Source organism: Colletotrichum lupini, chromosome 3 (assembly GCF_023278565.1).
Source record: "Colletotrichum lupini chromosome 3, complete sequence".
NCBI classification, from domain to species: Eukaryota; Fungi; Ascomycota; class Sordariomycetes; order Glomerellales; family Glomerellaceae; genus Colletotrichum; species Colletotrichum lupini.
The window spans coordinates 1-25,403 of record NC_064676.1 but is presented as its reverse complement, the minus strand read 5'-3'; the positions used below and the strand labels follow the sequence as shown (position 1 = coordinate 25,403).

General features: G+C 46.0%; 12 protein-coding genes across 12 annotated transcripts; 6 read left to right on the top strand and 6 right to left on the bottom strand.

Annotated features, from left to right (window-relative positions):
• Positions 1 to 51: 51 nt before the first annotated feature.
• CLUP02_04736 (uncharacterized protein) lies at positions 52 to 1,199 on the top strand (the record flags this gene model as incomplete). The annotated part of the gene is made up of 4 exons (XM_049283747.1): positions 52 to 156; positions 236 to 465; positions 535 to 884; positions 946 to 1,199. The coding sequence occupies 4 exons, from the start codon at positions 52 to 54 to the stop codon at positions 1,197 to 1,199; spliced, it is 939 nt and encodes a 312-aa protein (XP_049140890.1).
• A 1,097-nt stretch (positions 1,200 to 2,296) lies between these two features.
• CLUP02_04735 (epoxide hydrolase) lies at positions 2,297 to 3,734 on the top strand (the record flags this gene model as incomplete). The annotated part of the gene is made up of 4 exons (XM_049283746.1): positions 2,297 to 2,981; positions 3,043 to 3,232; positions 3,291 to 3,576; positions 3,642 to 3,734. The coding sequence occupies 4 exons, from the start codon at positions 2,297 to 2,299 to the stop codon at positions 3,732 to 3,734; spliced, it is 1,254 nt and encodes a 417-aa protein (XP_049140889.1).
• A 225-nt stretch (positions 3,735 to 3,959) lies between these two features.
• On the bottom strand, positions 3,960 to 4,859 carry CLUP02_04734 (low-density lipoprotein receptor YWTD; the record flags this gene model as incomplete). Its single annotated transcript, XM_049283745.1, has 1 exon — positions 3,960 to 4,859. The coding sequence occupies one exon, from the start codon at positions 4,857 to 4,859 to the stop codon at positions 3,960 to 3,962; it is 900 nt and encodes a 299-aa protein (XP_049140888.1).
• A 783-nt stretch (positions 4,860 to 5,642) lies between these two features.
• CLUP02_04733 (3-hydroxyacyl-CoA dehydrogenase) lies at positions 5,643 to 6,620 on the bottom strand (the record flags this gene model as incomplete). The annotated part of the gene is made up of 1 exon (XM_049283744.1): positions 5,643 to 6,620. One exon carries the CDS (start codon positions 6,618 to 6,620, stop codon positions 5,643 to 5,645), a length of 978 nt encoding a protein of 325 aa, XP_049140887.1.
• Positions 6,621 to 7,847: 1,227 nt separating this feature from the next.
• On the top strand, positions 7,848 to 9,578 carry CLUP02_04732 (uncharacterized protein; the record flags this gene model as incomplete). Its single annotated transcript, XM_049283743.1, has 1 exon — positions 7,848 to 9,578. The coding sequence occupies one exon, from the start codon at positions 7,848 to 7,850 to the stop codon at positions 9,576 to 9,578; it is 1,731 nt and encodes a 576-aa protein (XP_049140886.1).
• Positions 9,579 to 9,777: 199 nt separating this feature from the next.
• On the bottom strand, positions 9,778 to 11,289 carry CLUP02_04731 (uncharacterized protein; the record flags this gene model as incomplete). Its single annotated transcript, XM_049283742.1, has 6 exons — positions 9,778 to 10,041; positions 10,107 to 10,446; positions 10,522 to 10,791; positions 10,917 to 10,963; positions 11,102 to 11,164; positions 11,239 to 11,289. The coding sequence occupies 6 exons, from the start codon at positions 11,287 to 11,289 to the stop codon at positions 9,778 to 9,780; spliced, it is 1,035 nt and encodes a 344-aa protein (XP_049140885.1).
• Positions 11,290 to 11,352: 63 nt separating this feature from the next.
• CLUP02_04730 (uncharacterized protein) lies at positions 11,353 to 12,972 on the bottom strand (the record flags this gene model as incomplete). The annotated part of the gene is made up of 1 exon (XM_049283741.1): positions 11,353 to 12,972. One exon carries the CDS (start codon positions 12,970 to 12,972, stop codon positions 11,353 to 11,355), a length of 1,620 nt encoding a protein of 539 aa, XP_049140884.1.
• Positions 12,973 to 13,014: 42 nt separating this feature from the next.
• CLUP02_04729 (uncharacterized protein) lies at positions 13,015 to 13,498 on the top strand (the record flags this gene model as incomplete). The annotated part of the gene is made up of 3 exons (XM_049283740.1): positions 13,015 to 13,040; positions 13,155 to 13,212; positions 13,283 to 13,498. The coding sequence occupies 3 exons, from the start codon at positions 13,015 to 13,017 to the stop codon at positions 13,496 to 13,498; spliced, it is 300 nt and encodes a 99-aa protein (XP_049140883.1).
• A 171-nt stretch (positions 13,499 to 13,669) lies between these two features.
• CLUP02_04728 (uncharacterized protein) lies at positions 13,670 to 15,749 on the top strand (the record flags this gene model as incomplete). The annotated part of the gene is made up of 7 exons (XM_049283739.1): positions 13,670 to 13,834; positions 13,894 to 14,137; positions 14,196 to 14,285; positions 14,366 to 14,577; positions 14,645 to 15,119; positions 15,183 to 15,424; positions 15,516 to 15,749. 7 exons carry the CDS (start codon positions 13,670 to 13,672, stop codon positions 15,747 to 15,749), a joined length of 1,662 nt encoding a protein of 553 aa, XP_049140882.1.
• A 946-nt stretch (positions 15,750 to 16,695) lies between these two features.
• Positions 16,696 to 17,427, top strand: CLUP02_04727 (uncharacterized protein; the record flags this gene model as incomplete). Its single annotated transcript, XM_049283738.1, has 3 exons — positions 16,696 to 17,052; positions 17,121 to 17,186; positions 17,257 to 17,427. 3 exons carry the CDS (start codon positions 16,696 to 16,698, stop codon positions 17,425 to 17,427), a joined length of 594 nt encoding a protein of 197 aa, XP_049140881.1.
• Positions 17,428 to 17,613: 186 nt separating this feature from the next.
• On the bottom strand, positions 17,614 to 20,206 carry CLUP02_04726 (uncharacterized protein; the record flags this gene model as incomplete). The annotated part of the gene is made up of 7 exons (XM_049283737.1): positions 17,614 to 17,747; positions 17,892 to 18,002; positions 18,416 to 18,511; positions 18,582 to 19,460; positions 19,517 to 19,717; positions 19,779 to 19,882; positions 20,148 to 20,206. The coding sequence occupies 7 exons, from the start codon at positions 20,204 to 20,206 to the stop codon at positions 17,614 to 17,616; spliced, it is 1,584 nt and encodes a 527-aa protein (XP_049140880.1).
• Positions 20,207 to 21,474: 1,268 nt separating this feature from the next.
• On the bottom strand, positions 21,475 to 21,723 carry CLUP02_04725 (uncharacterized protein; the record flags this gene model as incomplete). Its single annotated transcript, XM_049283736.1, has 1 exon — positions 21,475 to 21,723. One exon carries the CDS (start codon positions 21,721 to 21,723, stop codon positions 21,475 to 21,477), a length of 249 nt encoding a protein of 82 aa, XP_049140879.1.
• Positions 21,724 to 25,403: the final 3,680 nt, after the last annotated feature.

Below are 25,403 nucleotides of genomic sequence, written 5' to 3'. Positions count from 1 at the left end.
GACTTTCATTCTTTCTCTACATCACGTGTCATCTGACACGACAAATCTCAGATGGTGAACATCGCCATTGCCGGAGGAACTGGCGGCGTTGGGCGTAGCATTGTGGATGCACTCAGAAATGATCCGAGACACTCCACCATCATCCTCTCTCGTACGGTACGCCATGATCGTGCTTCCAAGAAGGCTTTTCCCTTTCATAAATTCGTTTGTGCTTACAATAGTCAATCGTAAACAGGAAGCGGCAGAAGATAAAGCTGGAGTCCCTGTTGTGGCAGTTGATTACGACGACAGAACGTCCCTGCAGACGACCTTGGAAACCCACGAGATCCACACCGTGATATCAGCTCTAGCCCTCCACATCATTGGGGTTGGCCAGGCTCAAATCAACCTCATTCAAGCAGCCGACAAGAGCAATTGTACGCAGCGTTTCATTAGTAGTAGCTGGGCAGTTAGACCGTCGAGTCAGTGAGTGAATTCTAGTCGCTGCGTGCTTTGTTTGAAAAGTATGAACCTACTGAACCAGAGTCTTTGTAGGTATTTGAATCTTTTGCCACACGGGTTCCAGCACATTGCTTCTTACAGCGAGCTGGAAAACTCACGGCTTGAATGGACAGCATTCAATTGCGGGTGGTTCCTCGACTATTACGCAATGCCCCATGTCGAGACATACATTCCGCAAACAACCTTTGTTGTTGACATGGCCAACAGGCAAGCATCCATACCTGGAGATGGAAAACAAAAAATGACATTCACCTATACCAAAGACGTCGCCAAATTCGTCGTGGAAGCTCTCGACCTAGCCACATGGGAGCACGACACATATCTCATTGGCGACGAAATGACCTGGGAAGAATTCATTGCAATTGCCGAAGAGGCTCGTGGAGGTAAAATCTAGTTCCCTAAAGTACATGCTGATCGACTTACTAAGACTTTTATTGTTGATAGGGAAGAAGTTCCATGTCACATACGATAGCGTTCAGAAGCTCCAATCTGGCGAGATCACGGAGCTGCCAGGCCAGGTTGCTGCATACTCGTACTTCCCGAAACAGTGGGCTCAACAGCTATTCTCCACCTTTGGTTTCTGGGTCACTGAAGGTCTCTTCGATTTCCCAAAGGACAGGGCCTTGAATCAGGTATTCCCACACCTAAAGGTTACTGGAGTGAAGGAAATGCTTCAGAACTCATGGGAAGGTCGGTAGTGTCTCGGAAATGGCGTCGCAATGTTATCAAAGCCGCATCTCCAACTGTCTTTTCCCTCAACGTAGCTCAAAATTTATCAGTGCTTCACACTCATCACTGAGAATGGCCCAATCTCAAATGGAGTTCCAAGGATCGACGCACCTCCCTGAATGAAGTGAATGTTTCATCGAGATACAGTAGATACCTGAATCGAGTATGAGCTGTTGGTTCATTGGAACCGTGTGACTAGCTAAAAGGCTCGTCTACTTGATCAATTCATCTCAAGTACATGTAATTATGAAGGTAGCAAGGTAGGGTGCCGGAGACATTGTCCCAGGTCGCCATCGCAGAACCCATATTTTCAGACAAGGACATGTTGCTCATGTGTGGTTCTTCATCTTTGTTTGCTCTCGTATCGCGAGGGGGCTGGGACCATTTGCATTACCGTAGTAATCAGGGACCTAATAAGTCCGGAACTAAATCTGGTCAGGTTGATATTGTATGGATGATGTAATGGGAATCTGGTATCCTAGGAAACGCCATTGACAATGGGGAGCATAGGTAAATCGTTTTAGTTGGCACAATCCCATAGGTCGCATCATAGCTTCCTAATTTGAATTTCATTTGGGGGAGCGTAAAGTCAGAGCTGAATGGCTTGAATTTCTCTCTGGATAAGATATGCACACGACTAACATATTTCTTCCATCTTGACAGTCCTCCGCCTCGGGCCCCGCGTCCAACGGTCGAATGTAACCAGGCGTGATTAATGATCATACCCACGCTCGCCTTCGCCAAAGTCTTCCAGTACAAGGATTCTTTTTCCCATACCATAGCGCCTGAGTCGAACACGGCATTAAAATTGCTCCGAGCCTAGTTGCTATGGGCCTGAGTGGGGGTTCTTAGTATCAAGGTCGTCTTTCCTCGGTGGCCAAGTTGTTGTTGTTGTTCGCCATTCGGTAATAGTTTTCGAAAGATCAGCATGGATTGTGATTAGTTCCGACTGTATGATTTTACTACCGATATAAGTTTGTGCGTTAAACGGATGAATGAATTTTGATTTTCTTTCCCTGCACTTGCAGTCTTTCTGTCAACTTAATATCAAATACAATCGCAGAACATGTGGCCACTACTGCCCACCTTCTTGACTTTTTTTCAGTATACCGTGGCCCTCGAGACGACACCGAGAGTCACAATGGCTCCCTCAGAGGAATTCAATCTTCACATTCCTGACTCCAGGATCGAAGATTTCGCATCGCTCCTCTCTGCTTCAAAGATCGGTTCCGAAACCTGGTACAACAAACACAACAATAAGGACTTTGGCACTACCAGGAACTGGCTCGCTGAAGCAAAAGACGCGTGGCTTGAGCTTGACTGGCGAAAGCAAGAAGACCGCATTAACAGCTTCCCCAACTTCAACGTCACCATTAATGACGTCGATGCTGGACCGACAAACATCCATTTCGTTGGCCTCTACTCCAAGAGAAGCGATGCCTTACCGCTACTCTTTCTGCACGGGTGGCCCGGATCTTTTCTCGAGTTTCTTCCGTTGCTCGACATTTTGAAAAGCAAATATACTCCAGAAACTCTTCCTTATCATGTCATTGTTCCCTCTCTGCCTAACTATGGACTTTCCGGTGGGCCAATCGACATTGAACTCACGCTTGAAATAGCGGCGAGGCTGATGAATGAGCTTATGATCACTCTTGGCTTTGACTCAGGCTATGTTGCCCAGGGCGGCGACATCGGCAGCTTCCTCGCTAGAATTCTGTCAGCGAATCACCCACAGTGCAAAGCCTTCCACAGTAAGCAATATTGGCTCCATACGTTCAGTGGGTGTTCAGATTTGTACTAATACTGAGGCAGTCAATATGCTTGCTCCATCATCCCAAGACGAGCTTCTTACGACGGTCAACATCACCGAAGATGAGGCACAGCACGTACAGCGAATGCTGAACTTCAGCGCTACCGGGTCGTCGTATCTTCTGGAACATGGTCTAAGACCCTCGACGATCGGCCTCGTCCTATCATCAAGCCCACTTGCCATGTTGGCCTGGTAAGCTCCATATCACGGCTTGACTTGCAAGATACTGTCGTTGCCTAACATTATCTAGGATTGGCGAGAAGTTCCTCGAGTGGCCTGATTCCCGTTATCCACTTTCTGTTGACACAATTCTCACTATGGTAAGCTTTTACTGGTACACAGACACTTTTCCAAGAAGCATGTATCCCTATCGTGCTCTCGCGAGCGCAGCAGCAGCAAATGTCCTCTTTTCTGTTGCAACGTCTAAAGAAAAGCCATTTGGCTATTCGGCTTTTCCAGCAGAGAACATTCTCTTGCCGAAAGCGTGGGCTGAGAAGGCCTATCCAAATCTGGTGTTTTACAAGCGCAATGACAAGGTATGCCCGATTCCATCAATAACTTTTGTCTTCACGTTGTACATCTAACGTTTGAACTTACACAGGGGGGACATTTTGCGGCATTAGAGCAGCCCAGAATCTTCCTGCAGAATATTGAAGAGTTTCTAGCGGTTGCTCGACCACTGATTGGGCTTTGATGGTTTGGCGTCCAGGCGTGTGAGGTCGTTCACTTCTGGTCGTCCTTGAAGGATTGAACTATGAATTATCTCGTGTTATTCATACTCTTCATCACAGTGGCACAGATAATTCCGGGTCACCAGTGCCTTCCGAAAGTCGTAATATTGATGGAATTTGAACCTATGCTAGATTATCTGTCCTTGTTGTTCCAGTTTGCTTTCTTCAAATTCGCTATCCTGGCGGGACTATACAACTGCGATCCCCGTAATGTCACCCAACTCGGAAAATAATACAGTCTTCTTGTATGTTTTCGTATCAACAGAGTAGACGCCGCCGGCAAGGTCTGTCACGTAGACTAGCCCCTCCCGCTGGTCCAACGATAGACCAATGGTTTCGTGTAATCGTATTGCCAGAGTTTCCTGTTTCTCGCCATCAGGCATCATGGCTCGGTTAAGTGAATTTCCAGCAGGAGGATCTCCTCGATCTGTCCAATATAGCGTGCCACTTTCCTCGTCGATGTCGAGATCAATTGGCTCGGGAAGCTCGCCGATCACTATCTCGATTTGATGGAGTCGGTCTTCAAAAGAGGCATGTATAGGTGCGCGGAAAATCCGCCCTTGGTTGCCCTTGGATGGTCCTTTCTGTGTCCAATAGAAGACGTTTTGCTGTTCATCTACAGCAATGCCAACGCACCACCTTCTTTGATCCACCCTCTCTTCATCGGTATTGCCGGTTGAGACGAGGACCTCGACATCAGACCCATCGAAATTGGACCGCATGACCTTCATACCCTCCCGGTCGCACCAGTACAGCTTCATACTCTGCTTGGCGATAGTGATTTGCTTCGGCGTGAAGACGCCAACGGTACCTGCTGACACAATGATCTGTTGGTCTGAACCATCCAAGTTGGCGCGCTCAATTGAGCCGTCGTTGGACTTCAAGCTAGATCCCATGTTGGTCCAGTACATATGACCTTTGGCATGATCAATCACAATACCGTCGGGTAGAGTTGCTATGTTGTCGACTACTGTTTGAAGGTCGCTTCCGTCTGTTAGACATGATAAGATGCGCCCACGGCGACTTTGGGGAGGGTGAGATAGGTCGGTGTCGAGGATGTACAGGCGTTGTTGGATTTGAGAGCCCATGTCGCCTGCCCAACGAGGGTTACAATTAAGGTGTGGGATGGCAATGCGCCAAGTTAAGATAGACTTTCAGTTGATCGAGAAACTTGGGTCGATCGTCTTTTCAGAATCAGATATATGACCAAGAACTTGTTTTATGACTTGGCACTTCCTGAGTGGGGGCGTATTTGTTTGCATGAAAGCCTTCGAATTATTAGATGAAGTGGAAAAGTTTGCGTTTTCGTTGTATCGTCATTGCCCTGCTTTGCGCATCGATTCGCTCCCGACCACTCCTGGATTCCCGATAAAGTCGGTATTCGCACTTCGGTCTTCGTGACACGCGCACAGCGTTATTGTGTCCACACTGTTGTCATGCAACACGGACCCGACCTCTTCTGAACGGGATTGATTCCGCACTGATCAGGGAGCCTCCCCTTCCGCTAATCTAGTACCCACCCCCTGTTCCGCGCACATGGCACCCCGGTAGAGAGGCCATTTACGTCTGGTAGAATCGGCAGATCACTGCTACTAACGAAGAATAGATCGTCGAGCAAAGAACGTGGCATACCAAATACTCGGGTTCCATTGCGGCTGGAAAATTGCGCGAGTAGCCTGGGCTTTTGGCACTCGGCAACTGTACTATTGTTCATTCACCCATTTAGGCATTTACTCAAGCTGCATGCTCTGGCTCAGTAGAGCCGAGATGACGGATCATTTGTACTATCAAGTCTATGCTGAGGATATCTAAGGACAAGGTTTGGATGGAAAGTTACGAAAAGCTCGCATGCAGTGATTCAACCCTCCATACTACTTTGCGACCGGGTTCTTGCTTGTTTCTGCATAGCTATCCCACTCTTTCCTTACGTTCAGAAGTCGTACTAACTCCTCATCTCGCTGCTTCGCGAGCTGTCTGTAAGCCCTGTCATCCACGGCCTGCCTCGTTCCTGAGACCCATTTCTGCCTCAATTCTTCCGTGATTTGAGGATCTTCAGGTGCGTACCAGGACATCAGGGGACCCAGCAAATGATCCGCCATATACTCGATTCCGCCTTCACCGCCTCCCAAGTGCATTAACATGTTCGGACCCATGACGCCCCATCGAAGACCGGGGCCATAACTCATTGCTTTGTCAATGGCCTCGACTCCAGCAACGTCCTCCTGCAGTAGGTACATGACCTCTCTCATCAAGGCTGCCTGGAGACGGTTGGCGACATGACCGACAACTTCCTTTTTAACGTGCACTGCCCTTTTCCCCATCTTTTCGTAAAACTCCATGGTGGTGCTGATAGTTTCAGATGATGTCTGCCCACCGGCGACTACCTCCACAAGGGGGATGAGGTGCGGAGGGTTGAAAGGATGACCAACGACGCATCGTTCAGGCCGGCTTAGTTTATCCATTCCAAGCTGTATGCTTGAACAAGTCAGACCACTGCTGCTTGTAGCAATGATTGTGGTTGGCCGAACAATGTTCGCCATGTCGTTGAACAATGTCCGTTTGAAATCCAGTTTCTCCGGTCCGTTTTCTTGCACAAAATCGGCGTCCACGAGAGCCTCAGTCATGTTCGTCGTGAAGAAAATGTCTTCTACTTTCGCTGTGGCATTCTTGACGAGGCCCAGCGTCGAAAGAATAGGCAGGGCGTCAGTAACAAGGGATCGAAGGAACGTTTCGGCAGCAGGGTTGACATCGAAAGCCGATACTTGGAGGCCCTGTGCTAGAAAAAGAGCAGCCCAAGAGGCTCCAATAGAGCCACAACCAACAATGGCGACCTTTTGAATATGTGACATGTTCAAAAATAAGATGAAAATGCGGATAGGGGAGTTCTTTCGTAAAATTTAGAACGGCGTGGGTTTTGAAGAGGCTGCTATGTTGCAGTATCTTGGTTCAATGACGGTTGGGTGTTACAGTTGATTAAGATTGCCAGATTGAGAGAAGCAGGATAGAGCAACGTAGTCGCCGGGGGGAAAGGTGAAGTCTCACATTTATGGTAACAGACAGCATAGCAAGCATCTATAGATTACCTGCAGTGGCTGATCTTGGAAACGAAGCCAGCATCATGAAATGTAGAGATCGGGTCATCGTGGGTACATGCAACAAAGACCTGCTTGCCGGCGCCTCCGAGAGGGAGAAGAAGATTACCGGGCCGATGTTGGGGCTCAAAGTCTCGAACTCCGAAGAATTGAAATGTGGAGAGCCCACAATGCCGACGAGTGGATACCGATGAAGATACCGTTTCACGGGGGAACGGGCATAATTCCGCGCGCGGAATCAGAGTGGCGGGTCCTCGACTCACGCGACAGCTCCGGATCGCCAGAGCTTGGCTCTCCCGGCCCCCACGTTACTGCCGCTAAATATTCCAGAAAACTTCTACTCTGTTGAAATGGATTCCCACGAGTTGGACCATGACTCTGTTCCAAGAGAAACCAGGTGAACATCACACCGACGCGGAATACGGAGTGGCCAATGCTGATCTCTTCGCAGACTTAACGTCATTTTCGCTACGTAAGCAAGTGCCAGCCATTCTAATAATCCTGGCTTTTGGTCGAGACCTCGGCCTCGAACTCCGGCTTTCGCTTTGATATCGCACACGGTATGTGGACCCCATTCCCGCAGCATTCGGCTCACACTGGGCATCGATATGAGTCCGAGCAACGTCATTTTTCTCCGTCCTCTTCCCCACAACCTCGGCCTCGTGCTGCATATTCCCGCAATGCTCTACGGGACCAAATTTTCGACAGCGGTCACACCGCGTCACTTTGCGGTCCTTCCGAAACCCCTGGTGTCACCTTCCGCTCTACATCCGCGAGGTTCGTCGTTGGCAACCTCACATCCCTTGAGGCGAAGGCTGTTGAAGAACACTATATTTATATCTACCACCCTCTTAGCCAACCGACCTTTTCTCTTCATCAGCACATTTACATACCACACTCGAAAGGCTCCATCCCGAACCAACACAACTCCATACACCCTGTTCAGACTCATACACTCCATAATTATCAAATTTGCCCGTCACTATGGCATCAGAAAGGATTCCCGATATTTACGGTCCGGGCACCTTCACAGACAAGACCTTCACCCCCGTACCCGAAGACACCGAGCGGATCTTTCGTCTCATAGCAAGCCAAACTCCGGGCTTCACTCAAGATGAGCGACTACTTTCCAGAGTCACGTTTACCGGAGAGGCGTATCCCGTTATCCCCGGCCCCATCAAGGCGGTTTCTGTCGCTGCCGCCCTTCACGCCATGACCGGCGTGCTTGCAGATGAAATTCTAGCCATCCGCGGCGTCAACAAGGAGGACAGACAAATATCTGTCAACACCACACATGCAGCTGTCTGGTTTGGCTGTATAGCCACTGCATTCCTCGATGGTGTCGATGTTGTCAGCATGGTCAAGCAGGGCCAGCTCAAGAGCCTTCTGCCTGATTGGGAACGGGGTTGGACCGACACTCCCCTCAAATACCGTGCGACTGGCCTCTACCCAACCAGCGATCCTGAAGTATGGTATTCTCTTCATGGCAGCATGAACGCTGATCCAGTCCTGCGATCTATCGGCGTCGACCCATCAGCACCAATCAGTTCCAACGACGAGGCAGCCGTGCACATTGCTGAGAGCACCTCAAAGCTTAGCCCAGAGAAAATGGAGGTCACAAATCTGTTAAATGGATTTTGCGGCAGTATCTGCTTCACTCCCAAGCAGTGGCGCGAGTCTGAGATGGGACGGTCCCTTTCTAGGCACCCTCTAGTCAATGTAAAGAAGCAGGAGCAGACGATGCCCACACCGCCGATCGCGTTTCCGCCTCTCAGCTCCAACGACAAACGACCCTTGGCAGGGGTTAAAGTTGTGGAAATGACCCGGGTTATTGCTGGACCAGAGATAGGGACCATTCTTGCTTCATACGGCGCAGATGTAATTCGCGTCAACCCTCCCCACCTTCCGGACATCAACATCATGCAGCTATCATTGAACGCTGGTAAGCGCACGATCGCCATCGATCTGCGAAAAGAAGAGGATGCTTCAATTCTCAAATCGCTCGTTTCCGACTGCGATGTGTTCATCCAGGGGTTCCGCATCAACAAGATGCCCAAGTTTGGCCTTGGGCTGAACGATCTCTTGAAAATGGCTGGTGATCGTGGCCGAGGAATCGTGTATGTCACCGAAAACTGCTATGGACCGGACGGATATTATGCAGAGCGACCCGGCTGGCAACAAATCGCCGATGCTGCGGCTGGCTCTGCCTATGTTACAGGAAGATCTTTGGGACTTCCGAATAACGAGGCCGTTCTTCCGAGCTTGCCCATTTCCGACATGTCCACCGGTGTCTTGGGCGCGGTTGGCGCAATGCTAGGACTGAAGCGGCGCGCGACTGAGGGGGGAAGCTACTACTCACACGCCAGTCTCGTGGGCGTTAATGCCTATGCCCTCACCGAAGAGGTCGGTCTCTACCCTGAAAGCACTGTGGCAGAATGCAAGCAGCGCTTCCAATGGGGTGAAATGAGAGGTGCTCATCATGTTCTGGATCTTCTAGTGACTGTCTGGAATGGATGGACAAAAGTTCTTGGTGACTTCTTCAACCCTGAAGGCGAATGGTTCCAAAGCTTTGATTCAAGTGCCTTCGACAGGAAACGCTTGAGTATTTTGAGACCGGTGGTCAAGTTTGAGGGGGAAAAGGAAATATCCCCCGAATGGAAAACTCCAAGCGTTCCGTACGCCTTCGAGAAGGCCGAATACGTCAGGTTCCGTTGAACAAATGTTTGTAATAATCGCATCTCAAAATACTAGTAGATCCATACCACATATACGCAAGGTCCTTGACAAAGCAACGTGACACAGCTCATATAGCTGCTGTCTGAATGTATTCGTACAGGTAGCGTAAGACTCTTCGAGAATTAAGAAGATATCGTCACATCCAAAGTTTCGGAAGTAAGGTTCTTAATGGGCCAGCTTACAGTTCACTTTCTCCCAAACGAAGAAGATCGTGATTTTCAAGTGTGTCCTTCTCAAAGCCAGATAAGGACTGCTTCAGCATGGCAGCCGAGATTTCGCTAACCCCAATACTTGGTAGTGACACAGTCCACCACAATGCACACGCAACAGCCATTTTCAAGAAGTTGTTAGGTGCTATTATCAGTCCAGGCTTAACAATACAGGCATCGAGTTGTGATTCATGCTCTTTAGCGAGAGCCAGGACCGCAGTTTCAGTTCTTCCCTGTCATACAAAGGCGTCAGAGATGAAGCAGAATGAACAAAGTGGTACATGTGTCTGAATGTTACAAGTCGAAGCCAGTGTTGGAGTCTCACTGAAAATGGGGAGGGCGGGAATAGTTGACAGACCCGCAAAAGTGAGTACTCAGGCTTGAAGCTCGGAGTTTTGGACTGGTCTCTCTCTGTTTTGGCACCACTCATGTATATGAAACGGAACGGTGTAAGGTTTTCAGTATTAGCCGTCAAAGAGCCACGGGCTTCCAGCATTGCTCGCAATCCGGCGAGAGGTGATTCGTAGCAAACTCGACAAATCTCATTCCAATCATATAATGTCGATTTCGAGGGGGTGATAGCCACGGTCCTATTGCCCCACGGATGATCACTTTTAGCACAAACTCCAATTTCAAGTCTAGTGCATATAGAACAAGCGTACCAGATACATGCATCAGCAGTGGCGAACTCTGCTTTAGTTTCGACAGAGTACTGGTCGTAACCTTCAACAACGATATTTCTCAGCTTTGAGTGATCGGCATCGGAACGAGATTCTGCTTGTATGACCAGCGGTCTTCGAGTAAGAGCAATGACTGTCTTTATTGCAGGGATACAAAGACTCTGTTTAAGCAACTCCGTTCCTACGAAGCCGCTTGCACCAGTTATGATGAGCTTCATATCGATCCAAGTGCTGGAGTATGAAGCCAAAGCCGGTCCGTAAAGACAAATCGGCTCAAGGGGAGCTATTGGTGGCTTTTGACGGCTACAAAGTGTGAATTACAAAAGACCATCATCAAGACTTTGGATTCGACATAGAGGCGCAGGTTTACTTATATACTCGATGATCTCACTCGTCATGCCCAATCCTTTGCATGCCATCCTACATACCCTTTAACGAATGACGTTTGCAGGTTCAGAGTGGATTCGAGTAAGCACTAAGATGAAATACGTTGTGGCGCAGTTCAAAAGGGCAATGAAGTAGATTAGTGGTTCCCGATACCGTCACAGGAAGAACTTTTGTACTTAGCTCTGTCCCAGGGCTCGCCCCTCAAAAGTAAAATGTATCTTGCAACTTGAAGCAGGTACCAGATGGTGGTGGTGATGGTGGGGTGCTTTTGCATGTAGGCATGCGTGAACTAGGTGTTTTACACATCAAATCGGTTGGTGGGGTTCTTGATTTCCTTGCGAAGCCTTGGGCCCAACTGAATACATAGGAAGTGAATATGGAAATCTTGACACCTAGTTCTATATCGTAGTTCATCAACCTTCTACTAGATTGCTTACTAAAGTAAGACTTAGGTGGCCACTCAAAGCCTTGACTGAACTAGCAGAAGTTGAATCCCAGCAAATCGTTCGAGTGACAATTGTTGAGGGCATTCTGATACTCCGGGATTCCACCCATGAAACTCAAAGCTTCATGCTGTTTTCCAGGAATGTTGCCGCCCATGTACCAGGTTGTCTTGTTGTGTGATAGAAGCGTTGCGTTACAGAAGTCGGCCGTCAAACGTCCCCATGTCTGTTCGGCTGCGGGCTGAGGATCAATTCTTGATAGCCCTCTGCTTCGTAGATGAACTAGTGTCTCAATGATCCAATCACTTTGTATCTCCGAGATGACTGGCCCGATAGCAGTTGCGGTCGGACTCTGTGGCCCGTACAGGAAGAATAGGTTCGGGAAACCCGAAGTCGTCATACCCAGGTATGTGCGAGTTCCAGTTTTCCACATTTCGTTCAGTGACCTGCCTTTCAGACCACGGAAGTTGACTCTGCTGAAGCTTCCCGTGATGGCGTCAAACCCCGTTGCGAGGATCAAAGCGTCAAGCTCATGGACAGTCCCATCCTCCATCCTCACTCCATTTGGTAGAATCTGGTCTATGGGATTTTTCTTCAAGGCGACGAGGCTGACATTATTTCGGTTGAAAATCTCGTAGTAGTTTTGTTCAAGGGATGGCCGTTTCGTGCTAAATGGGTAGGGCGGGTTCCTTGGAGCGAGGTTCTCGATCAATTCAGGGTCGTCCACGTGTATTCTCTGTCGAACTTTATCCCGCCAAAAGTTGTAGAATAGGTGGTTCGCTTCCAGATTTGTCATAAAGTCTGAGTAATTGCCATGAGTAGGCGCAAATCCGCCCTCCTCCCAGAGACTTTCAAAGAGGAGTTGCTGCTGCTCGGGTGTGTCATCCATGGCCTTCCTGGTGACCACTGGGTATGTGAAGCCGGCCCTAGACTTCTTCATTTGGGAAAAAAGGTCTTCATAGCCACTCTTATCTGGCTCTCCATCCACCGAAAACCTCTGTCTCATCGGCATGGTACAATTCGGTGATCGCTGGAAAACAACGAGCTTCTCAGCGACTGGACCTATCTCCTGAACCAGTTGAACGCCAGTGGCCCCTGTCCCAATGATGCCGACGCGTTTGCCGGAAAGATCCAATGGTTCGTGAGGCCAATGAGCCGTATGGAACAATGATCCATCGAAGCTGTCAAGACCATTTAGATCGGGAATGTATGTCTTGGCGGCAAACCCCATCGCGGGTAGCAGGAAGCGAGCTGACATAAGTTGGCCATGGTCGGTGATAATATTCCAACGGTTGGTGTGTGCATCGAATGTTGCATCAGTGACCCTCGCGCCGAAAGTGATGTCCCTACTAAGATCCCACTTACGGTCAACGAATTCGAAATATCGGAGAATCTCAGGCTGACTGGGGTATTTCTCTGTCCAAGCCCATTCTCTCCAGAGCTCAGGATCAGAGAACTCATAGAAAGGCGTGGCAGTGTCGACACGGGCGCCGGGGTAGCGATTATGCCACCAAACGCCTCCCAATCCGTGGCCTTCTTCAATGACCTGGACTTGGAATCCCTGTTTGCGTAGGTTGCGAAGAAGGTAGCATCCGGCAAACCCTGCACCAATGACGATAACGTCCGAATGCAGTTCTTTGGTGTGTGACGGCATTATCAAATCGAAGCTTCCTGTTCCTCAAGGTATAGAAACGCGATGGTTATGGAATTGTCTGAGGATGTGTCGAGGATCATCATCATTATAAGAGTCTTATTTATATTAATGTCGCCTGTTTTACCACAATCGCATCGACGAATAAATTTGTTGTTGTGCTGCGTCCTACACATCAACGCCAGTGTCTCCGATGGTAGATACACTCGATCACATCTCTCTACACCTACATTATCAGCCAGTGTTTCACGGCTTTGCCATCCGATAGTTAAGGCACAAAGTGTTAGTGGCATGCCAAGTAATCAAGAGGTAGATGACAAACTTTCCTGAGAGCGTTCTCCTTTCCCTGACTATCATCGGATGCGTTTCCCGTAGCGGCACTCAGGTTGTGGAGGGAATGTCCATCAGTCCTTCAACAGAAGACATGCGTCCTAAACGGGGAAAGGGCAGGAGTATCTTGCATATTGACTTGGCGCATGCCGCCGGCGGGATAACATGCCACTTTCTAATTGCCGATGATAACGACTAGCCGGACATGTTTTGCTATCTACCTTAAAGCAGGCAGTAACGTGATGTGGATTTCGCGGATTGCCGCAACACATAAGACGGGCCCCCGATTTTCCGCCTTCCGACCGACCATGATTTACCATCCGCTTTCCAATCGTCCGCCACAGATTGAGTCTCTCTGACCGGCTATACGATGTCGCATCTTACACCACCTTTTGCCACCAGCAAAGATGACAAGTTGGGGGATGAAAAGACTGGCGTAGAAGACCTGCAACCCACACGTAGTATTGTTGTGGGTCAGGTTGAAGACGATCGAAACGGCGAGTTCCACAGATCCATTTCTCCACGTCAAATTCATGTCAGTCTTTACTACACGCGAGGAGCCGTTGTCGAATGTTCTACTCACTATGACAATAGATTATCTCTCTTGGCTCCAACATTGGAAGCGGCGTCTTTATCGCAACTGGCAAGGCTTTAGCTACTGGAGGCCCCGGCAATATGGTTGTTGCATATTTTTTGGTCTGCAGTTGTGTTTGGGCTGTCCTTCAATCACTTTCCGAAATGACAATTGCTTTTCCGGTATCCGGTAACTATATAGACTACGCTGACCGCTGGGTCGATCCAGCATTGGCGTTTGGTGCTGGGTTCGCTGAATGGCTTGGTGAGTGAGGCAAAAGGCGATCCTGATTGAAACCTTGCTGTCACTAACTTTCGAATAGGATGGGCTGCGATAGTAGCAGCTGAAGCGGGATTCTTCCACGTTCTCCTTCGCTTCTGGGCTCCAGAATCGTTTCCACAAGCGGCAACTAGTAAGTCTCGCGCGTATAAGTCTGAACCGAATGCCACCTACTCTACTTGGCGTCGAATTGAAGCTGATCTTCCGCAATAGTTTCTCTATTTTTATTCGCGTGCTTCGTCATCTTCCTTCTTCCCAACAAAGCCTTCGCCTGGTTCGAATATGTCACGTCCATCATCAAAATCTTTCTCTTCCTGATCATTATCATACTCTCACTTGCGTTGGTACTTGGAGCCGGGCCAAACGGTTATCTGCACCGAGGAGAAACCTGGACAAGCCTCCCGCCATTCCTCAACGGATTTACTGTAGGCACTGATATCAATTCTTGGCAATGAAATTGGATACAGCTAATATCTAAGTACGTGTGTACAGGGATTCGCGAATTGTGCCCTATTAGCAACATGGGCCGTTGGCGACCAAGTTTTCGTCGGCATCATGGGCGGCGAGGCCGATAGTCCTCGCTTCTCAATGGCCCATGCAACAAAGCTCGTCCCTTTCCGAGTCAACTTCATTTACATGCTTAGTGTCATATTCATCACAATTTTGGTACCCTCGGATGATGAAAGGCTGCTTGGTGGCAGTAGCGTTTCTGCATCTCCCTTTGTTATCGCTGTAGAGAGCTCTGGAATTCGTGGCATATCCTCGCTCCTGAATGCTGGGATGATGTGTGGAGTTCTAGCAATCGCCGCCGAATCAGTATACTTGTCTTCTAGAGTCCTGCGCTCTATGTCACATCAGAAACTCATCTCAGGTCGCCTGGCCAGAGTAGACGACAAGGGTCGACCGAGGCTGGCGCTGCTCGTGACGTGCATCGTTGCCGCTGTGCTGTCGTACATACAGCTATCGGGTGAGTGCCATGAGACTGAAAGCAGAGTGTTTTGATTGCATATGCCGGCTAACAAATTTATAGGAGATGGTATCAGGGTCTTGAACTGGTTGGTTTCGATCACTAGTGCATCTTTCTTCACCAATTGGATCATCATTTCCTTCACCAATTGGCGATTCAGATGTGCCATCAAGGCACAAGGGGACCTTCTATTCTCCCAGACATATGCGTGGGAATCATCTGCATGGCCTTTGGCTCCTGCCTGGTTAATGATCGTTTCATTGATTCTACTGGCTTCGTGTCTAGCCTGCGGCATCAACCCTATCGTAAGTGATTTCGTATTCCGATGCATGATATCGTTGATTTCTTATCTCTTCTCACTTCTGTTCCGCGAAGAGGCTGACCAGTCTATCTTAGGGTGGCGGGGGGTTCACGGCAGAGAACTTTTTCCAATACACCATCGGACTCATTCTCATCCTCGGTGCAACGCTTGGATATAAGATCATTTACAGAACACCCTGGCGTGATCCGAATACAGCAGACTGCATCACTGGTCGGCGAGAGCTATCAACTGAGGAGATAAAGCAACTAGACGAATATTACAAGCAGCCGAAGATCAGAAGATTCTTCAGCTACGTACAGTTGTGGTAAGCCCATGGGCTAAAAAAAGCTGGCGATTGATAGCAGAGGAGCATCTATGCTAGATTGGTCTAGGGGGTGGCGAAACAACCACCTTATTTTGAAGGTCAATCGTTTTGTGTACAAGGTCCCTTAGCCTCCGAACATAGCTAAACGAACTTGGCCATCTATATAGTTTACCCAAGTCAATAAGTTATACGTGTGTTTTGACTATGATGCAACCAGTCATGTTGGAGCCACCTAGATAGCCAAAGTTGGGCGACTGAATGTACTCATTTGCTTAGTATACTTCATGCAGTAACAGAACCGAGATTCTACTTGCCGGCTTGATGTAAAGTCGTGCCCGGCAAGCCGTCCGGTAAGTTTGCGTGGCACAGCGAAATTCAAAACAACCACAGTATCGCAAAGCTCTCTTTATTTCATTGTTTACGGCTTCGGGTTCGGGCACATGGTCACACAGTTGGGGGTTGAAGATGCCGCAGTACCAGATACTCGATATTGGTCGGCTTGGGTGCCAGAACCGCCAAGGTATCGTTGATTGGCGCCCAGCAATTGATGAGAAAGTCGTGGAGACCTCCAGGTTGTTGGGTGTGGTAGGATTGCCGGTTTTCGGAAAGACTTACCACTCTCATCGTGGGGGGTGTTGAAGTGGGTGGTGATTCTCGGGAAACGCATCCGATTTCCCATTGCAAGACTATGGCGTCACTGCTTTGGTCTACGGACCCAGTTCCCGGTGGCTGTTTTGCCGACTCCTCCCCCACACATTGCATCTGTTGCACGGTCGAGGCACGAAGCTTTCGCAATCGTGATAACATGCTATCATTGTCGATCGCGCTAGAGCTCAGTCAAAGCAAGGTACAAATATCATGATGGTCACAAACTTATCGAGCTGACTGACCCATTGATCACCCTATCGCCAACAACGTCTCCCTCACCAAGACAGTTCCTGTTCCTTACAATGGCATCATCTCCAATCTCCCCAGAGACATTTAAGGTCCCACCCACCCCTCATTCCCCAAATTCCAAATTCCCTGTCATTGTGTATAGAAACGCGCTGGAGAACAAAACAGTTGAAGGCGCTTTAGAGGCGATCAACACCTCGGAGTGGGTCAAAGGGGGTCACTGGAAGATCGCCAACGAAACACTCGCAGCTACCCCCCACTATCATTTGACGACACACGAGGCGTACACTGTCTTACATGGCAGCGGCACATATGTTCTTGGAAAATCTCCTTTGGACGCAGACACCGATGAGTTCGGCAACCCTGTGGGCGTCGAGTTTGTTGCTCGTGCTGGGGACGTCTTTGCATGGCCAGTAAGTTACTAAAAACCGGCAGAACCCGATCAGGGGCTGAGCTACTTATGCCAACTTCTTCAATCTAGGCAGGAGTGACACACTTTGTTAGGGAATCTGAGGATGACTATGAGATAATTGGGTTTTATGCTTTGGTAAGGTCTACTTAAACATCGCTTCATTCATACGTTATGTGCATAAGTCAGGAGCTGACAAGGTTTTGAGACGGGGTTCAACTCAAGGGAAGAACCTTATGATATGGAGTATCCATTAGATTCGGTTCAGGAAACAGACGAGAAACGGGGAAGGTGCGAGAAGGTCCCTGGTCCGATTAAGGATCCGTTGTACGGAGAAGGAGGGCCGATGCCATCTCTGTGGAAGATGAATGATGCTTGATCTTTGCAAACGTATGTTGTGCGCAAGCAAGACACCCTAGGCAGAAAACGGTTCCAGGGAGTCTGAACAGACATACTTTCAATTGAACAAACTGCACACCATTCCCGACTCATGGTGACTTTGTGTTGTGCTTCTGCTAAGCAATATTGAGATGTCACTTAGGTCTGATGGACTCGCGGCTGTCCACTAGCCTTCAGCTACGGGGAAATCCCAGCTCAAGCTCTCAGGATCCAGCGAGTTAGCGATATCGATCAGAAGGTCTGTGCTAAGCTCGGCCTCCATAGCCAGGCTTTGCTCAAACTCCAAACCTAGGGCCTGGTCTGTTGGGTATGATCCAACATCATTGGTAGAGGCAGTACGCTGTGTCCCATGAACTTGGCTTGGGACTTCTTCATCTGCACTGAGATGGTGAAGATAATTACCAAGCTGCCTCAGTTCAGATAAGATCATTCCTGCGATCTTACTACCGTGAGAGCTCATTTCTTCGAGGATGAGGAACACCCGTTGAGACCACGCTGCTTTGTCGGGAAACAGAGTCGGCTCAATAGCTGCAGCCATAGACATGGCGACTGCAGCTGTTGATGTAGCATCCAGATCAAACCTTAGGAAGCTTTCTGTGATCCGTCGAATGAGCTACCACTCCTTGCAAAGAATAATTGAGCGACTTACCCAGTAAACCATGACTCAATAATCTCAATAAAATTTTGATTATCTGTCGCGAAGAATCCGTGCAAACCTGTAGTAAGCTTCTGATGCTATCGGAATGCAACCACTGCATCAGCACTGATTCAGATTGCCCGAGTTTGGACTGTAGGAATATGAATAATAGCGGCCTAGTGGTTAGAACGATGCACTTCGTACACGTTAAGTTAGCATTTCCTCTATACCGAAGTTTGATGTCTCCATACTTGGTGGTACTGGAGATGCAAATGTGCCGAGACACGGGAGACTCCTGATGTGTTCTCACTGGAGTCGATGTCAAACAAACCATGGAGGTCGGTAGCGAGGCCTGCTATACTTTGGAGAACAGCCTTTGTGGCACCCAAGTAGCGACTGTCGAGCTGTCCTTCAATGCCATAAACAGCTAGTGCAACATGTTAGCCACCAGAGCGATGGTAGTAAGCTCAAGATGAGTATATGACTCTTCGCCTTACTCTGATGGATCTGCCCCAGTACCTGCGCCAACTTGATCTGTATGTGCAAAGCGCTGGTTCTTTGTGCTTGCTCGTAAAATATGGGGAACGGTGTGCAGACGCATTCATCCGAGATGAACATAGGCACTCCCATGAGTGCTGACATTTGACGCTCCAAGACATATATTGTCCACCATACTAGCCTGCACCTCTGAACATACGTCTCGTCTAGGTGGTGGCTCTGCATCTCGGTATGTAGGCCATGTTCGAACGCTGTGCTAAGCGCCTGTCCAACCTGGAAGAGGTTTATCGGAAGCTGAGGCCAGAGAGAGAGGCATGGCTCACCAACATATCGATAAGCAGCGGGCCGACAACTTATGCAGTGAAGATACAGCGAGGTACAGCAAAGTACCTGCATCCTTTCTATGTAGTCACACTCGAAGAAGGTGAAGTCCGGCATAAGCTTCATAGCTTGCACAAACAGGTCTGCTCCAGGAGGTTGGTGTGACTTTGATGTCTGTACGATAAACGCCTTGCCGAATGCTAAGATAATGAGGTAGTGAACGAACCACAGCCGGGGGACTTTTGACTGATCCGCGGCACTTGCATGGAATGTGGCAAAGTGCTCCATGAAACTGTCCTCTTCAAACAGATAGAACAACCGGCAGCAGTGAAACTTGACGGAATTAATCAGATAGATTGCAAAATCCTGAGTCGGCAAACTGGCAAGGCTGAAATCGTCCCCTGAAGATGAGATTCGGCCTCCATCCCACCTCAAGTCGTAAACCTTTCCGTCAAAGAATAGGTTCTCTGGGGATAAAGCAGTGCCGGTGATTGCTTCATGGGTCATAGATAAGACCCGTCGGTTGAAAGCCCAATTGGAAGACGTTCCCATAAATACTGATTAGGCAAGCATCAACGTACTGCGCTGGAGGAAACTGGCGCCTCAGACGTACCGGGAGTACCACTAGGACCCGGAACCCAGTCTATTGTATGGAAAGCTAGTGGATTTGTGAGCGGTGCCTCGTTTGTGGGCACATGGACGCCAAGAGATGAAGCGAGTACAGTCGAAGATGAGGGCGTAATGGGGAAAATGTTTCCCACTGTGCGGTCCTGTGTTGAAAGATAACTCTCAGTGGCATCACCAGGGATTTCTACTATAGTATCTGTTAGTATCTGATCTTGAGCGTAGATATTGAATGAACAGCCTGCTCTGACGCGTTTTGTTGTTTGCTTGTTGATCCAATGGCGGGTCTTGTGAGACCATCAAAGATGCTCGCCGCTCGGATGCGGCCAGCTTTTCTTGCAAGTCGCTGATATACCTAGAGCCATTTCGTGAGTGAACCGAGTAGTTTGATATCAGAAGTAAGTCGACCAGACCGAAGTTTTACCTCCTGGTGACCACGACCTTTTGCGACTCGTCAGGAAAGACGCATTCCTGCTCTCTCTTGCTGCATTGTTGACAGGGGTCTGAGCCCGAGCATTTAATCTTTTGATCGCGGCATCTTGTGCAGCTTCGCAGCCGAAAAATCGTCAATCAATATGACCGGTCAAGTCCTGTTGACAGGAGCAGCCATGGTGACTTACGCTTTCGATGTGCGCCTTTTCGATGCACGGTTTCTCCCAACACCGCTCCTTGCTGACATTGCCACGCTCGATTTGTTTTGGCTTTGGTAGCCGTATGAACAACACTGCGTAGGAGAGCTACTTGAAGTTTGTGCAAGAACAATAGGAAGACGATGATATGATGACTCGAAGATGTTAGATGCGATAAATGGGCGGCTTTGTGGGTGGGGTTTCTTTATCTCGGAGGATAACGTCCCCACTTGACATGTATCCGACTATGCGTCCCCACAGCATCCCCCCGGCAGGATGCGAACCCCGCCCTCGGGACTGAGCCCGGCGTTGAGCGGAATGCGGAAAGTATCCCCGGGTCCGTGCTAGATCTCAACTAAGAACGATAGCACGAAGATACATCACAGGTAGCATGACAGGTAGCATGAGGTAGGCGCCGCGATAGGAGATTTGGTCGCGTGTGGTGTGGAGACCTTCTCGGTGATATCGCCCGCTTGCGAGTCTCGTACCCCGGGCCACTACTAGAAGCGCCAGATTATTCGACTTTTCCCGTGCCGTAGGTATAGCTTGTTGGTCACTAGAATCTCAACCAGAATTACGTGGACAACTCAACATGTGCGATTTGGACTACGACTGTCTTTATGAAGCCTCACAAAACTATTGGCGGGTTTCCGTTGACCTGATGCAAGCTTTTAGCAATCAGGTCCATGCAGATCCGATGTAATCTGAGCCAGATCAGTTGTCTTGCAGGTATCTTTCCGATCGAGTCGTTGCTCTAGTCATGATTCATCAAACCTCAGTTGTTAAATTTCACGGCCTTATCATTATGTAGCGATGGAAAAAAATGAACATGAGCCAAATTGATTTAAACCGCTATTTTGAAACCGGCCTTCAGGTATGATTGTAATGTCAATTGATACAGGTCACTTCCCAGAACAGACTCAACTTATACGGGCTAGCCTCATTGTATTCAAATTGAACGATGAAAAGCAGAGATATCAACCGGTTACTGTTCTAAGGCCCAAGCCTCAATAAGCAATCCCTACGTTAAGTCTGATTCAAAGTCTGGTTCAAGTCCTACTTCGAGTCTGCGTTACCACTTGGGTTTCCCAAATCAACCCATAGCCGGCGTGATGGTGTCGAAAGTATACCAAGGTAGGAACGACATGAATTCCAAGATCAAAAAGACGAAAGAGGTTTGCCGTGAAGGTCTTTATGTTTGGAGCTCGTAGACTTGAAAGTGGCGGCCTAATAATTAATGTTAGATTACCTTGAATACAACCAGAATCTGAACCGAAGCTTACTATCAAGTTGCATCGTAGCAGGTACGGACAAATGCCTACTTGGGGCAGCCGATACCCAGACCAGTATCAAAGGTGCAGCAGTCCGCGCCACAGGTATTCGAGTGGGATTCAGGGCAGATTGTGCCTTGCGGGAAGTTAATATAACCGCCTTGCCTGACTCTTGCGTCGTTATCGCGATAACAGCAGTTCTCGACAGTCTTCTTATTCCAGTTGCAGTACGCTGAAGCTTCGCCAAAGAAGCCAAAAGCAGCAATGGCGACCGTGAAAATGGTTGAGGAATGCATAGTAAGGTTAACGGAATTGGAATTATGCCGTTAAGAAGAGAGAAGTAAAAGAAAGACTTTTGTAAAAGTGAGAACGAAAGTGAAGACCGAAGTGATGATTGTTAATGAAGGTTGTGGCGATGATGGAGATGATTATCTATGGATAGTTGTGTGTTCTTATATTTGTTATAATCATGACTCTGGGAGAGACGCAAGTGGGTGCTTCGCAAGAATTTAGTCGGGCAAATTTAGCAATAATCTGCCCTAGGTGGAATGGGAAGGGTAAACTTTGTTATTTCGGGAAAGTTTGACATGTATCATCGAAGTTTATGGTCCACAAAGTTCTAGGCTCAATGAAGGAGTATAGATAACATGCGAGCTGTGTTGACCAGAGCCCTTTCGCTACATCCTACTTTCAGTTCTCTATACTGACGCTAAGGTTTTATGTCCCATAATATTTATAGTATGTATTTCCAGAGCACTGGGCTAAAGTTGAGGCCTCGAGTCAGGTCCCTATTTTCTTTATAGCCCTACTTTGTTATCCCTCTTCCCCTCTAACCTCCTCCTCCTGACTAAACTTTAACTCTTTATAGCTGTAAAGGGCCCGCACAACTTGACTCTAGCTGACTTAAGGTATTGCTTTCTGTTGTTGCGAAGGACGTTCAGAATTTCTGGTTCATCGCATTGGTGCTTGAATCGGTGTCTGTTGGAAGCTCGAAAGTAAGCTATCCTACCGGGTATATAATTTCTACTATGCTAAGGTGCCGGCCCGGTGTATTATATGGGTCAACTAGGGTGTAGGCGTGTTAGGGACGTGCCATGGGCATGGGAAGAGCACATGCTTTTTCTCCCGGGCATTTAGCCTCTAACATTGCTAAGATCATTTCGTCGTACGGAGCATCCGTAGGCCAGATGACCTGCGGCCTTTTTTTTACCGGAAGAGAAGGCAAGTAACACTATAGAGGAATCGGGGCACGAAAGGTATTGTTTAGAGTCTTAATGAAAAAATGATAAACTGTTAGTAGGTAGTTAAGTTTAACGGGGACCGGAGAAAGTGTTATTTTAAGCCTTGATAGTAGGTATTGCTAATGCTTTTTAGTCCGAAGACTTATTTTTATAACCTCGAGTATTTTATTGTAGTTGGTTGTTTGACCGCCTCTCGTAGTTACTATATAAAGTGGTTATTTTCTAAGAAGGGTAGTGAGTTTTATCTCCGGTTCTGCTATTTAATTTATAAATATGAGCTTGTGATCTCGCTCCTTAGGGCTTATTTAATATGATACATGAGTTTAAATAGTATTATTATTATATATAACCTTATAAGGTAGAGCTTGGCTTTAGTCGTAGAGCTAGTGAATAATTAATACCCTGTGTTTAATTCTTACTCCCTATATCCCGGTTTTCTTTAAGTCTCTAAATACGGTAGCTAAGTTCGGGCTGCTTCTAACCTTCTATATGCCTACTATAATTAAAGGATTTGGTATTATATAGGCGGGTGTGCGGATATTAATAAAAGGTATAGTAGGAGTTATATCTTCTTAAGTAAAAAGAATTTGAATAGGGCAATGCCAAGGTATATCTATAGATTAATAAGAATATTTAGAGATAGCTGCCGGATTAGTACCTATTATAATCTTAGAGCAAAATGTATTATAATTAAATAAAATACTAACGATTTAGTTTAGGTTAGAATATATTATAAATAGCTATGCTAGTGTAGGGCCTAATACCCTATGCCTCTCGTTTATAATATATAGAGATTAGTCGTAGTATTAAAAAGCATAGTAAACGTTTCTAGGATGCCTAATAACGAGGTCTTATTGATGATATATTTACTATGCGCTATATATAGCCCTACCGGCGTCTTTAAAGCCTAAGTACCTTATATAATATAATATAAGTAATACGCCCGTATCTTATTTTAAAAGTGCGGCGGTATAAAAATACTAATTAGCCCGTATTACTCTTAGCGTATACGATTCTTAAGTTTTTAACTAGTTTTAATCGAAGCGCGGGTTTTTATTAGTTATATATTAAGGCTATACGGACCTTTTTTATTTTAAAAAAAATATAATACTAAAAAACTAGTTATTATATAAAAAAACTAATTAACGCTCTTTATAAATTCGAATTGAGTAACTTCTATTTTTTAAAATCGGCGTATTATATTTTAATTACTTTTTTATTATAAAAACCGCTTTTCGTAACTTTAATACTATTTTTTAAAAAAAAGTTTGGTATATTTTCTATTACTCTCCCTTAGTATTATTCTTATTAATATATTCTTATTAAGTATATTTAGTTATTTCTTATTTAAATATCGTATACTTTTTCTATTTTATTAAAAGACTTATCGCTAAGTAGTTCTATTTTTTTAGATCTTTTTTATTTATTGAGTATAAATATATTTTATATCGCTCCCTTAATTATTCTTAATTAGTATATTTTTTAAGTACTTAATATATACCCTTTAAATATAAAAACTAATTACTTATATAAAACTGCTCTTTTATATAAAAACTAGTTACTTATATAAAATTAGTTTTTTATATAAAAACTGCTCTCTTATATAAAAACTGCTCCCTTATATAAAAACTACTTTTTTATATAAAAACTATTCTCTTATATAAAAACTACTTTCTTATATAAAAACTGCTCTTTTATATAAAACTAGTTATTTATATAAAACTAGTTATTTATATAAAAACTAATTACCTATTTAAAAACTAATTACTTATATAAAGATTGGTTAGTTAGTACTCTTTTAATAAATTTCCTAAAACTTAACTCCTATATAAATACTTAACGTACCCCTAAGCTTTTAATTAAAGTTCTCTTTATTTATTTCATTTTCTATTTTATTATATTTTATATACTCCGATTTCTATAACTTTTTATATTATTTTTATAATATTTTATATTTTTTTAATAATTATTACTTTTTTATTATACTTATTTAAAAAGTCTTATTTTTTATACTTTCTTTCCTCTACTTTTACTAACTACTTTTTATATTATAAATAAAAAAGTAAATAAATAATTCCTTTTATTAAAATTACGTTAATAAACGTCTTTTTAATTATAATATTTATTTTATTTATATTTTTAATATTAGTATTATTTAGTAAACTTTATTAATTCTCTTAATACTATATAATCCCCTTATTAATTAACTTCAAGCTTTAATTAAAGTAATACCTTAATATATTACTAAGTTATTTTTATTAAAGATATTTAATTTAATTATACTTAGTAATCTGATTAATAATTATAAAAAGTTATTAAGTTTAACGAGGTATATTTAATAAAAAAATCGGATTTAATTATTATTATTAAAGAAGTAAAAAGAACCGAAGTTAGAGAGAATTATAAAAAGTATATTTTTAAAATCGTTTTAATATAACAATTTTTTATTAAAATAAATCGTCGATCTCCTTTTTTATTTTTAATTAAAAAGCGAAAATTTTTACTTAGTTATTTTAAGCTTATTAACTTTATTTTATTTTATTATATTTATAACTACTTTATTATTTAACTCTAAACCCCTTAGCCTAATGCGCGGCGTAGTTAAAAATTATGGGGTAGTTAAAGCTAATTGGGTTAGGGTTAGGGTTAGGGTTAGGGTTAGGGTTAGGGTTAGGGTTAGGGTTAGGGTTAGGGTTAGGGTTAGGGTTAGGGTTAGGGTTAGGGTTAGGGTTAGG